Below are 14,619 nucleotides of genomic sequence, written 5' to 3'. Positions count from 1 at the left end.
AGCAATAGATAAGTATGACAGATACCAAGATGGATGTCCATCCAGTGTTTTTCAAAATGAAGTTTCAGTAACAATAACAATTATGCAAATAGCACTGAGCTTAATGCATGTCAGACACTATTTTAAGCACTTCCATTAATTCACTGAAAGCTACTAACCATCCTTTGAGTTGGCCTCTCTTATTATCCTCATTTAATAGGTAAGCAAATAGGTTCAGAAAAGTTAGGCAAATTGTACAACTAATAAGTGACAAAGCTAGGAGTTAAACCCAGATAGTCTGAATCTAGCTTTCTACTATCTCATACTAGATAGATTACAGTAGACAGACAGACAGACAGATACTTTAAATATATCCCTAATAGAAAATCCCAGGAACCTGGTATCTCCCAGACACTGGGCCACCATACAATGTACTAATGATAGCCGATAATAAGTATCTTCTCAGACTTACCACCACTTAAATAATAAGTGCCTTCTTACTATGTTGATATGTTCTTCATTCAAACTACCTAGGTCACTCAATTCCAAGCACAAACTTAGACATCATCGATCAAATAGTGCCCTCCTTACCCAGGCCACGATGCTGATCTCAGCTCCTCGGCCAGCTTCCCTTCTATTCCGGTTTTTGGGAGCTGAGCCTCCAGCTGGGATACTCTCTGGATAAGACTCTCCAGATCCTTTTTGGCCTGAAGGCCTGGAGGGTAGAAAGCCCCAGTGCCATCAGACAGCCACCCCTCATCCTCATCAGTGACACTATGGGGTGAAGACCCCTCAAGGGTGCCAACAGCCCTTAGCTTCCGGGGTCTTTCCAGACTAGATGAATAATCACTTGTAACCGAGAGAGACCGGACACGGCTCTTGAGGTTCTGAATGACCTTGTTGGCATTCTGCAGCTGGGCTTTCAGATCTTTAATGTCCTTTTGTAGAACAGAGATGTTTTCTGACTTTCCATATGCCTGGGACTCTTCCTGCTTCCCTAGCCGGCTCTCTGAAGGCTTCTTCCCAGGAGGGTGAGTGAGGGCTGGGCCCAGGGACCCTTGTTCAGAGCACAGCACTTCCATGAGTACCATGTCCCTGAGGCTGTTGTGCTCCTCACATTCTGAAAGACAGAGACAAAGACATCTTCCTGAATACAGACTGGACATGCTACTGTGGTCATTCCCTTTTCAGGGAATAGGTTTGGCCATAGGAATAATAATTAGTGGAGCAAAATTGAAGCAGTACTCAATTCAACCTGGTTCTGTACCAGTATTCAAACCTTATATTTTATATCCTCCCAACAGCCCTGCAAGTTAGGTATGGACGCCTTCCATTTTACTGACTCAGAGATAAACTAACTAGCTCTAGATCATTCAGACTAGCACATGGCAAAGCCATAATTCAAATCCTCCAATGTCATGTATACATCCCATTCACATTGCTGCCTCTTAAGTATGACATTAACTTGGGCCTTTATTAAATAGCCATTTAATAATGATAGTAGTTTTATTAAATAACTATTTTAGCAGTTGAGGAAACTGAAGCACAGAGAAATTCATAAACTGAAACTTGAACCAACTAGGCTTGCCCCAGGATTTCTGCTCTTAACTGCCAGACTACTCTGCCTCAAGGGAAAAGAGATGGAAAGTGTTTTTCTCCTTTTCACAGTATTAATTAGGTAGGGGCCCCATGACTTTTATAAGGCAAAACAAAATATTTTTTAAAAATGCATTGCTTACATAACCCCAAGAGCTCATCTATTCCCTTCTTTCATAAGTAGTCCTTGGTATTTTTTTCTATAATAGTGATATGGATAGAATGTTATTTTCTTAAGAGAAGTATGCTAAAAGTTAATTATAGAAGGTGAAACTCATATTCAGACTCATTTTGAAGCAGAGTTCTCCACATTTCCTGTCCTTTTCTGGTCCTGGGTCCCTTTCAATCACAACTCCCCAACCCCTAATAATCAATAAGGTATGGGAATAGCCTAGGACCACTGGAACAGGAATGCATATAGCTCTCTTTATAGGAGTGCTCTCAGAAAATATTTGCTCAGTGATTGAAAGGAAGAGATAGAAACCTCCACTCAGCCCTCCTTGCATTCCTGTTCCAATGGTCCTAGAATGGCAACCAAATGTGACAGCTGACCCTGGGGCATGCAGGTGAGTCCTATACCCTATGATCTTACCAGGGCTGGTGGTCTCCTCACGTTCAGCCTCATTTTCACTTCGACCACAAGTCTCATAGCCCAGGTCCTGGAGATCCACCTGGACCTGCTTGCTGTCCTGCTTCACCAGGGATTCACCTGCTCAGGAAGTAACAGAAAGTGTTACAGAGTATCTGAATTTCTCACATGTTCCCTGAACTTCTGGGGCATACACCCTGACCTTTAGGGGCAGGGAGGTCAGATAGAGTGTGGAATATATGTTCTTTTGATTGGAGGCAGGAGAAGAAATCACCTGCTCCAGGCAGGATTTCTTTGAGGATGAGCTTGTTTTTCACTGATAATCTCACTTCTGACAACCTAGGTTGGGACTAGAAACTTGTAAGTTGGATATTCAATACTATTATCTCTGGAAGCTACAGTGAGACTTGCAAGTCATTTATTCACAGGAGTTCAGTAAATGTTTAAATGGGGCTGAGCTAATGTAGAGTCCCAAGACATCTAGACCTGTATTGGCCAATAAGGTGGTTATTTTATATTAAATTAATTAAAATCAAGTAAAACCTAAAATTTCCAAATTGCATTAGCCATATTTTATATGTTCAATAGACATATGAGACAGATATATATGTTTTCTACTTTCCTACCACTGCAAAAAAAGTTATATTAGACAGTGCTGATCTAAACCAATAATTATTATACATTTTTAAAGAATCTGTTATAGTACAAAGAAAATAAAAGAGAACCAATTACACTGAGAGAGGAAGGCAGTTTACTCACTATACCAGAAATTAGCAAACCTAGATGAGTTTTCTCCCTATACGTCCATTGCAACCTTGAAACTTTGCTTTCTTCCTTTTTTCTCTGCCATCTTCAAATTGAAGTAAAATATCCATTTCCACAGTTCTAGCACTATGGTCAGAACTGAATTTGTTTTGAGACTGGAGGGGGAAAGAGTAAAATCTGCAAAACCTCTTTTCTTAGGAAGAACAAAGACACTGTGATAGTGAGCTTCCAATACTTACTAAATATGGCTCTGTACTTCTCCAGCTGGTTTGCCTGGGCAAAGACAGTGGCTTCTGAGATCAGTAGCTTCTCCTGAAGGTCTTGATAGCATTGTCTGCACTGAGCCAGCTGAGAGCGCAGGTGCTTGGTAGAACCACGCAGGCTAAATTCTGATTGAGGCCTAGCATCCTGGGCCTGAGACTGGTTATCCAACTGTAAAAGGGACCAATACAGGGATCAGGACAGCCTGAGGCCATCCCCGCTACCCACACACACAGTGATAGCCACTTCCCCTTTTTAACACTGTGGGTTATACTCATGTGTCTGTCAGAGTACTTGTCACACCATTCAATAGTTACTTGCTTTAGACAGAGCTCCTAGAGTTTCTAAAATGTTTTATTAATCTCTGTATCTATAGCACACAGCAGAGTGCCAATCAAGTCTATAGGAGAGCTCTCAGAAAATTTTTGCTCAGTGATTGAAGGGAAGAGGTAGAAACCTCCACTCAGCCCTCCTTGCATTCCTATTTCAGTGGTTCTCTCAGAATCCTCCGTAGTCTCCATTGACTGAATCCTCAGCAAAGCTAATTCCCTTAAGAGAATCCCAACAACCCCCCTTGTGATCACAGACACCTGTAATGAAGTGTGATGAAAATAGCAGTTGATAAGAAAGATATGTCATTACACACCATTTGGGATGCTTCAAAATCTGATGGATCCCACTATTATGGCAGTTACATCCTATTAAAATTATCTGGGTTTGTGGCCATTTTTCCCCACCGTATGATGTCAAGGGCAGAGATGAGGTCTTATTACCCACTGCTACTGCTGAGATGTTACCTGGAAAACTAACAATTTAGGAGATACTCATGAAATAATGTAAAAACCTTTCTAAAACTGAATGGGTACTTTTATTATTACCATCTCCCTCCCTGTAGAACAAAGCTGCCCTTCCTTTATTACCTCCTGATAGACAATTTAAGATAAAAACTGATATCTCCAGTTCTTTACCAAGTATTTTTCATTTCACCCATGCCCTTGCTTACTTGGTGGGTATCCACTGCCAGGGCGGCCCCAAGGTCAAGGCTCTGGGGTCTGGGGCAGGGCCTTGTGGTCAACTCCTCCTCTTGGCATTGGTTCTTCCCAGGAGAACAAACCAGGTTTGTGTTCATTCTGTCAATCTCCCTGGTCAAGTGTGCAAGGAGCTCTGGAGTAAGTTTATTATTCCCTTCCTTGCTGCTTAGTACCAAGTGTTCTTTGAGGAGGTTGATGATGTTGTGGGCATTCTTCAGTTTTCCCTGGAGCTTTCTGAACTCAGCCTGAAGGGTATTCTCATTCAGATCCCCTTTGGCCACCAGAGTCTCCACCATCACCTCGCCTTTCTCCTTGTCTTCCTCCATCTCCCATCCATCAGACATTGCTTCTCCCATCTGCTCTTTCAGCTCTGCATTCTCAAGGCAAAGGCTCAACATGGTATTCCTACAGAAAATATACATTCAGAGAACAGATCTGGTCTTGGCCACAGCTCTTTATAGCCCCTTTCACCCACATCTTAGTTCATGATAAACTCAGGGACATGCCAGGGCATGAAACAACCTCAAAAACCTACAACAACATCTCTATTTTATATATTGGAATATCCAAAGTCAGGAAGGGTGAGAGACAGCCCCACAACAGATACTTCCAACAGCTGTTTGATGGCAGCGCCATCACTAAAATCTCGGTATCAAGATCTACAGTCTATTTTTCTTTACTTGGCCAAATAGCCTGTTTTCTAATTCTCAGTGACCTCTGGAAAACACAGAGGTACTACACTATTCAGTAAAACATTAGAAGGAAATGGCCTATGACAAATTTGTTATTATGGATTCTACAGTTCTATTATTTATCATCCATTTTAAACCACTGAATGATAAATTGGGATCTAGGAGTTGGGCACAGTGGCTCACACCTCTAATCCCAGTGACTTGTGGGGCTGAGGCAGGAGGATTGGAAGTTCAAAGCCAGCCTTAATAAAAAATAAAAAAGGGCTGGGGAGGTGGCTCAGTAAGCACCCCTGAATTCAATCTCCAGTAACAACAACAACAAAAAAACCCCACCATAATTGCATCTAGGAACACATAAGAAAGAAACAATACTAATTAGAGCTACAATAAAACATAAACATATGGGCTGGGGATGTGGCTCAAGTGGTAGCGTGCTCGCCTGGCATGCGTGCGGCCCGGGTTCGATTCTCAGCACCATGTACAAACAAAGATGTTGTATCCGCCGATAACTAAAAAATAAATATTAAAAAATTCTCTCTCTCTCTCTCCTCTCTGACTCTCTCTTTTAAAAAAAACATAAACATATAATTATTTGCTATATGTCTGGCTCATGTGATAGGAGATAACTTTCATGAGAGCAGAAACCATATCTGTACTGTTTGCCCTGTATCCCAGGGTCTCCACAGGTTCCTGCCATGTAAAACATTCACACTGTCGACAAAATAAAATTGACTAAACTAATTTTCATCACGACATTCTAGCTTTTCCCTTATCCCCAATAAACCCTTTTCTGGGGTTGAATGGAAGCTATAAAAAACATGGCTTTCACAAAGTAATTCACTTAACCACTTGGAGTCTCAGTTTCCTTTTAGATAAAATTAAAATTATGACACTTTTTATGAAAAATAAGAATTATAACATTAGTAGATACTAATGAAATTATAGGATGTGGTTAGCTCAGAACCCACAATAGAGGAGTCATTCGATGCTGTTGCAACTAGCTGCAGATCTGAGAAATATTAACATCAAAATTCCAGCAGGTCCTTGTTTAAAAGGCTCTAAAGCTAAGGCCTATGAATTTGAATTGTACTTAAGTTCCACAGGTGATTCTTAAGCACTGAGAGTGCTGAGCTTGAAGAGGAAAAAAAAAAAGGTAATTCATGGCCTGAAGGATCAGTAGTCGGCTATGTCCCTCAACTAGATTTCTCAGAATCCTCAAGTCTTGGGCCTTCAAGCAGAATTACTCTGGTGTCATTTAGGGAAGAAAATACTTTAGGACATAGAATTCAGAGCATCCATGAGACAGTTTTTCAATGGATAAAAAGGGACAGGATGTTACCAAAATTGGGATGAAAGAGGGAGAGAGGGGGACACACATATAATATAGAAAATAAGATTTAATATTATAACTACATTTTGGGGTAAACACTAATGTTTTCACAGTACAAAGTAATGAAAGCATGCTCAACAAAATCTTGAAAGGAGTGGCTAGTATTAGATTCTATCTTCTACAACATCAGTGTTTCTTGAGGTCTGGTGGAGAGAAAAAATCAGTTTCAGAACAGTAACTCTGAGGAAAAAGGAAAATAATCCACAAGGATACGTAGGCATGGTGTGTAGAATCAAAAAGAATTGTTCTGTTTGTAACATCTCAACTAAATTCACACATGCAAAAGTTAAGCAAAGCTTGTGCTTTAACTTAAGTAGAACTTAACTAAAGAATTATTATAATTCAGTGTGAAAGAACTAACATTTAGAATGATCACCAAAGTTTTAAAAAATCATTTGAAAAGACACATAACAGAAGAAAGGAGCAGATTTAAAAATCAGGAGCCAGGGGTCTGGCTATGGACCATTATGCAATCTTTAGTAAGTCACTTAGAACTTCCTAGGCCTGAGATTCCTTAACTATAAACATGGACAATGGGCTGGATATCAAGGTCCTCTTCAAATGTTGATGTTATTCAAGGAAGTTTAAGTGATGTGTAATATACAGGGAAACCACAGGACATGATTTAAAATTTGTACATCTTATAGCTGTACTCTAAACAAGAGTCCTCAGGGGTGAATGATTAAGTGGATTATCCCTATATCAAAATATTCTCTGGGCATCTTTTGACAAAAAGCTGCTAAAGACAGAGTAGCTAATCTAGTCAATGAATCAGATATTTATCATTTTCATCAAGTTAATGAAGCCACAGAAATTATTAAAATTGCTATTCCATGATTCGAGTACTCGTTGCTTCTGCCAGGGAACTGAGTTGGAGAAGCAGGGGCTTCTATATAAATACCCCTATCTTGTGAACGGCTGCGGTTCTGCATAAGGCAGTTAAACTTTGGGGGCAGAAGATCCCTTATGCATTCCAATCAATGACAAAAGTGATCACCATTATCCATTAACTTTGCTGTAAAGAATTCATAGAAACATCAATGCATGGATCCTGGAATGTGGATCCTGTAGTCATGTAGCAACACAAACATCTTGGTTGCAGCAAGGCAAGGCCCTGGCTGTGGTGGTAGGGACTTGTGGTCTGTAGGCTCCCCTTCCCTGGAGAAAATGTCCTACCTGATGTGGGACACAGAGGAGAATCCCGCTTCCTCAATTTGAGCCTTTAGCTCCTTGAGTTCCCCTTCAGCTTTTCTCTTCTCCTCTAAGTGCTGGTGGATCTCAGCCCTCAGGTGGAGCATTTCCTCCTGAAGACACCTGTTACTGTCCCCTCCTACTGGGGATGGAGGGGAAAGAGATGCGTTCTGGGTCTCCACGGTTGCCGAGCTTTTCTCCAAAGCCACCTTGGTAAGCTGAAACAAAATAATGGTTTAAAGAAATTAGGTCATATACATAAAATGATGTTAGGTCATTAAAGAGGATCCAAAAGAAATATGAGACCACAAGAACATCCTTCAGTGGAAGCAACAACAAGAAGTAGACAAAACTAAAATGAACTCTAAGGATTTTCTCAGTCATAAGGGTCTTGGAGAGTGCTTTGGGCAAGGAGGACACATCTAGTGAGCAGAATTGTTGCAAAGGGGAAGAGAAGGAGAATACACAGAAGGGTGAGGAAAACACAAAAAGCGCTCTGCGCCCGCGCGCTCTCTTGCACGCGCGCTCTCTCTCTCTTTCACACACACACACACACACACACACACACCCATAAACACACAAGTTTTAATTAAGTCTGGTGTCTGTGGATGCGGTGATTCCTTTTTCTGAGAGGTCAGAGTTCCCCAGAGTCTTCTCACAAGCCAGGAAGCTTCACAACACTGGAATCCTTCCATCAGAAGATCATGGCTCAAAATTGCAGAGCTCAATGCCCAAGGCCCTACCTGGAACTTAGATTCCAGGAGATGAGCAGGAGGGCTCAGGGTACTCAGGAAACAGCAGCAGTCCTCACAAAATTAGAATAATGGTGGAGCTACAGAGTAAGCTTTATTTCATTGACAGCAGGGAAATCATTTCCTAAACTACTGAGAAGCTGAGGTGAAGCCCTGTTCAAAAGCCTCTATTCCTTTTTGGTTATTTCACTTGTGCCAATATTGTCAGCCAAATTCTCTTTACTGAATTTAAGCATATAAGAAGAAATCAAGGTAGAAACAATTTCCCAACACCTTTCTTTTTCTTAAGAATCCTCTTCAAGTTATTCCTCAGTGTTTCAATTAAAGCAAATTTTACAGTGTTTTCTCAAATGGGAATTAGTAAACTTTTAGACTTTCTTTCTGTTCATTTGCACTCGTCTCTAGTTGTTTTTCATGCTTTTTAAAGTGTAGAAATCAAAACACAAGTATGGCAATCTACTTAGTGTATAAATATTATTTTAGAACAAGGATTTCCTGCCTGTCTAAATTAATTTCAATATATCTCAATGTCACATTGATTTTTATTTTTCTCTCAGTGGCAGCATTTGAAATTACTTACCTCCAGGTCAATTCTAATTCTGAGTTTCCCACCTCTCTCCCACAGCTATGTCTGGCTCATGTTTCTCTCTCTCTCTCTCTCTCTCTCTCTCTCTCTCTCTCTCTTTTATATCTATAAATCTGTTATTTGTACTTATCACTTATAAATTCATTCTAGCTATACAGAACCATTTCCTAATTATCAAAACCATCAAAATATTTGCTGTGCATCTCTATAATGTGTAGTGGTTACCCAAGTAGGGATGATTTTTTTTTTTTTTTAAAGAGAGAGTGAGAGAGGAGTAAGAGAGAGAGAGAGAATTTTAATATTTATTTATTTATTTATTGTTATCAGCGGACACAACATCTTTGTTTTGTATGTGGTGCTGAGGATCGAACCCGGGTCGCACACATGCCAGGTGAGCGCGCTACCGCTTGAGCCACATCCCCAGCCCCATGATTTGTTGAAATAGTTATATGCTTTAAATCTTCATTTAAGTTACCAATGTGTTAACAGAATAAGATCCAGGGTACCTTACGTGGATCAATGATTGAAGCAGCTTGGGTTGGCAAAAAGCAATTGACTTTTGCTACTTCCCGTAAGAAACCATGATAAAATCTAAGCCACAGGTTTGTGGTGGAAGTAACTCATAACATGCTATGTAAGTGGTATTTAGTAAGGAGATATGCACCTGTGTCAAAGAAATAGAAACACACACAAAGCACACCATCTCTAGGTACCCAATTGTACATGGGTTCTGTAAGCCTGATATCTGTCAGGCTCTTGACAATACTTATCCCTACAACTCTGCTGATCAGCTTAGTCAGTTTGGGGGTCATCTCCACATATGCCTCCAACCATTTGTGACAAAATAAAAGACATGGTACTGGATAAAACTACTTTGCAAAATTTATGGCTCTACCTTTCATTTAATTGTGTTATCTTTCAATATAAACCCTTTCCAATTAACATAACTAAAACATCACCATTAGTCTTGAATATGGGTACAATATTTATTATCTTCTAAAACCCAAGGATTCCTTTTGCTTAAAAATAATGTCCAACTTTATAAATCTACCCATTTTGTGTGTGTATGGTACAGGGGTGCTCTACCACTGAGCTACATCCCCATCCCTTCTTATTTTATTTTTTATTTTGAGACAGAGTGTCACAAAGTTGCCAAGGCAGGCCTCAAACTTGCAAGGCCTCTTGCCTTGGCTTCCCCAGTAAGTGGGATTTCTGGTATGTGTCACCATGCCAAACAAGTTTAACTATTTTCAAGTACCATCTGTATGTATGATACCTTACTCTATTGGTTTCAATAAACCTATTTTGTTAAAGAAAAAAATGATGACTCGAGATCTAATTTTTGCTTATGCTAATTTGGGTTTTCATAGTTCTATCTCAAAGATGGCTTACATTGACTAAACTTAAAATTTAAATATAAATATAATTTAAATGTCAATGTATGAAAAGTGACTCAGAAACTAGCCTTTTCATTAGTTTTTAATCATTTAAGAAAAGCAAATATTTCTGCTCCTTCCTTCAAACAAACCCTGAGACTTCCACTATGTGTGGCAGAAGTATGAATCCATTTAATCTATTTTAGCTATGTCTTTCTTATAGATATCTTCTTCAACATTACCTAATTCACTTGTGCTATTGTTTCCATACAATTCAACTTTTTGGGTGCTGAGTTCCTATTTGCCCTGCAGAGGTTTAGTGCAGGAACCTCTCTCTTGCTTAAATAGAGTTGTTCTGTTTTTCCCTACTGCTTCACACCTCTCACAATAAGTCAGTTCCCAGGCAGCAATAAGTGCATTAAAAACTAGCTTTCCCCAGATGCACAGCGTCACTAATCTTTAGGGAAATGCAAAATAAAACTGCAATGAGATATCTCCTCACACCTGTTAGATTGGTTTTTATACAAACTTCGGAAAGAAAAAAAGATATCAAGCATTAAGATGCCAAGAAAGGGGAACTTGTACATTGTTGGTAGGAATGAACTTTAGTATAGCCATTGTGAAAAATGGTATGGTGACTCCTCCAAAAACTAAAAATAGAACTACCCATATGATCCAGTAATTCCATTTTTGGATATTTATTTACAAAGGAACTGAAATCATATTGTAAAAGGATTTCAGCATTCCATGTCTATTGCAGCATCATTTTACAATAGCCATGATAAGAGGTCAACATCTCAACAGAGAAGTAAGTAAATAAAGAAAATATGATGCTCAGCCTCATATTACTCACCCTTTAAAAAGGGGAGAAATCCTGTCACTCGGAAGATTCTGAAGTCCTTCAGGCTAAGAGAAATAAGCATGGCAGACAAAGACATATATTTCCTGATCTCACTTATAGGACTTAAACGTGGAATCTATAATAAAGTTGAACTAACAGAAGTAAGGAATAGAGTGATAATACCAGAGTGAGGGGGGATACAACAGGAAGTTGTTTATTAAAGGGTACAAAGTTTTGGATAGACTTAAGGAATAGGTTTTGAAGTTTATTACACAGCAAGATGACTACAGTCACTAATAATGTATAATTCCAAAGAACTAAGAGTAAATTTCAAATGTCTTACCATAAGAAACCAGGGTGAGGTGAGGTGATGGATATATTCATTAGCTTGATGTAATTATTTCACATTTTATTTATATAGTAAAACATCACTTTGTACCCCATAAACGTACATAATCATGATTGGACAATAAAAATAATATTAGTTTTTTAAATAGCTGTTCCTAAAACATCACATTTAGTCTACTGACTTCTCTCCTTTGCATTTGAATCTCAATTCTTGATCAACTTTTCTCCATTGCAAAGCTAAAATGAAGAAAGCAATGACTGATTACTCTATTTCTTTAATGGAAATTTCCTAGGTGTTTATTGTAGATCTTAATCTATTTGAGATTGGAATTTTGGGGGAGATATCTAGGAGAAATTATCATCATAGCCAGACCTGAAGCTTGCTTAAGTAGATGAGTCAAAAAATAAGGAGGAAAAAAAACTTGCGTTGGCTAAAAGGTGATTCTTGCCCAGGAACCCAAAGTTGGATATGTGTACCAGGGGAAGTATATGGATGCTTGAGTGAAGAAGGGATTTTGGTGTCAAGAATAAGTCTTATATTCCAACAAGGAGAACACAACCTAATAAATAAGGAACCATTTTCCTAGAAAAAAAGCAAATAATTTTTTTGAGAATCTGGACACAAAACACAGTTATGGCAAAGCAAGCTTTATTTAATTGAAAGAAAGAGAATCACAACTGTAAACTCCAGAAAAATGAAGTAAACTTAAAATGACTTCACATACGAAGGTTTCTCCTCCCCAAACTGAAGATTGTTTTTTTAAGAAAAGGTGATAAAAAAGAAAATGGTGCTTACCCAAGAGACTCTTCATCCAACAGGTATACACTTTATCTATCATGAGTCAAGCCCTAATCCAGAAGTGTGTCAATTTAAAATTATATTAGGCATCTCCTATGCCAAGTAATATTGCAAGCACTGCAATATGCCCCAATGTAAAAGTCCATTTCCCAGCTGGACTGACCTTATCAAAATAGGGTTTGGTTACATTCTCCATGTTAGGCTACAAAAAAAAAAAAAAGCTATGGAAGAAATGACTTTATAAGTCAGTTTTCCTATAGGACTTGTACTACCAAAAATAATTTATACCATGAAAATCAGAATCTGAATCTCCTTACAGCTGTGCTTCCTGCTTATTTATTCTAAATTAATCCCATCCCACAGTCACTAACCATCATGACCAGCTGCCATCCCAATCTAGTTGTCTTAAAGTGAATATCTGTTCATTCTGTAGGTTCCTTTCTCTTACTGAAGATCCTCAGTGAAATCAGGGAGTGAAAGGCAGAAGCATCTGTACTGAGGGGCAGTGCTTTGCACAGTTAAATTCACAACCTTTGGTGAGAAGGACTCAGAAAAAGATATTCAAGCAAAAGTAGTGGAGCTGATGCAAAAACTCAAGGGAGAAGTGAAGGTTAGCTATGGTTAAAGCAACAAAAAGGGACTCTTGGTAGAAGGGAAATTCTTGAGGACATATTGTGCCATATCCTGTAAGATTTGGGGACTGTTCACTTGGGCTCCTTTCACTGGTTTATTAAATTTTTCCTCTTTTTCTTATGCAGATGGTGTATAGACAGACCCAGGCATCCTCATTTTCCCTACAGGTTTCCTCATAGTCCTCAGGAAGCCATCACTGGGGAAGCCTGGCTGCTTTTGCAGAAGGATTTCTATCAGGGATCTACTTTCTCTGCAATAACTTAGTTTCAGGCATCGTCCTTCTAGAAGATGCAACAGTTAAATGTCACTGGGCAAGGCGGAGACTCTTAGGAGTTCCAACAAGTGTTGTGGGCTCACTATCAGTGATAATCTCTGAGGTCCAGGACGTTCACTCTTGGACTTGAGAACGTGCTTTCTCTGATAGTGGGTGGGCACTGTGTTTCAGCCTTGGATACCAAGTTGAGGTTTGACAGGGGCTTGCTGTTGAAGGGCCATCTGCTGGTCATTGACTTAGTCACAACCTGGGTAGTCTGTCAGGTTGCACTGCCAAGTTCTCTTCTATATGAGACTCCATTGAGAAAGATCCCTGCTATGGAGACATTCTGATCCTCTTGGAGTTTCTCAGCATTCTCCCCATGCAGGTCCTAAGCCCTGCCACCTCCCCAAGAAGCCCTTCGATGTTTCCCTGTCTTCTGTGGTGTGTTTCAGTTACAAAAGCCCAAGAGGGGAAGTATCCATTGTCTTGTAAGTAAAAATTCTTCTGAAGCTATAGCTACAGACAGTAAATAAAGGCAAAGGTGGGTAGGAAGAGGCAGGAAGCAGAAGAAAAACACAGAAGTAGTAAAAACAAAGGGGTCTATTAGAGAAACTGACAATGTGGGTTGGAGAGGCAGCTGGGATGCTCAGGGAGGACAAGCAGCTGACTGGGAAATGGTTTATATACAATGATGTCTCACTTTAGGAGCACAAAGGCTGTGGGAGACCATCAGACCCCAGAAGGGCTGTGTACCTTCCACCCAGGGAACCCCAGGGCCTGACACTGACTTACTTGCTGGTGGCTGTTGTGTGCAGCCTCCTCCTCAATACTGTCAGTGAATTCAGTGCTGGCATCTTCAGTGTCATCCCCTGCAGCTGCACCTGGAAGTAAGTTCAGAAGAGAAAGGTGAGTCCCTTCACAGATGGCTTCCAGACAGCAGGTAAAATTACACTCTTTGCCATCCACCTCTGATTTCTTTCTTTCCCCAAATGCCTGGAATCCTAGCCATAAGGGAAAGCAGAACCAATCCTTCTCAGTGTATTTGCAGTAATTTTTTACTAACACTCAAGCTTGTACAGATCTATAACCAAAAAGCTTGACTGTCAAGAATGATTACCCTCTTATCTATTTTTTAAAATTCTAAATGATTCCCTATCCTGGCTATGTAGCAACTTTTTCTTCTGTAACATGGGCCAAACATAACTAATCTTTTTCCCCCCAACAAATGCTAAGAGTTTCCCTCATTTCCTAGGGATTAAGGCAACCCAGTTCCTTTCCCACTTTTCCATTGTTGTGATCAACTATGCATAGACTGATGACATCTCTGAGGTTCTCCCATCTGGGGGTCCTGTGTCCTGGGAAAGACTCAGGTCTAGTCCAGATTTCAGACACAGAATGATACTGTTTCCTAATTCCCTCCTCTTTCCCTCTTCCCCATGTCTCTCAAACTCTGTTCAACAACAACATCCTTTGAATGGAGGGTTTTTTATACTTTGTTCCAATAAGGATTAATCCATTCGTTCATTCCCCAATG

The 14,619-nt window shown here is 39.8% G+C and overlaps 1 protein-coding gene across 18 annotated transcripts in view; it reads right to left on the bottom strand.

The window, feature by feature from the left end:
* Positions 1–14,619, bottom strand: part of Pde4dip (phosphodiesterase 4D interacting protein) — a 226,783-nt gene that overhangs the window by 25,995 nt on the left and 186,169 nt on the right. For all 18 annotated transcript variants that reach the window (XM_076863220.1, XM_076863210.1, XM_076863226.1 and 15 more), the window contains 6 exons: positions 13,878–13,966; positions 7,480–7,712; positions 4,194–4,626; positions 3,169–3,361; positions 2,168–2,284; positions 571–1,099 (listed from right to left, as the gene is read on the bottom strand). In XM_076863220.1, coding sequence (XP_076719335.1) covers positions 571–1,099; positions 2,168–2,284; positions 3,169–3,361; positions 4,194–4,626; positions 7,480–7,712; positions 13,878–13,966 — 1,594 coding nt within the window. The remainder of the gene's footprint in view (positions 1–570; positions 1,100–2,167; positions 2,285–3,168; positions 3,362–4,193; positions 4,627–7,479; positions 7,713–13,877; positions 13,967–14,619) is intronic.

This window comes from Callospermophilus lateralis, chromosome 7, assembly GCF_048772815.1.
Source record: "Callospermophilus lateralis isolate mCalLat2 chromosome 7, mCalLat2.hap1, whole genome shotgun sequence".
In the NCBI taxonomy this organism is placed as follows: Eukaryota; Metazoa; Chordata; class Mammalia; order Rodentia; family Sciuridae; genus Callospermophilus; species Callospermophilus lateralis.
Note: the sequence above shows the minus strand (reverse complement) of the source record. Positions and strands in the feature narration are given on the sequence as shown.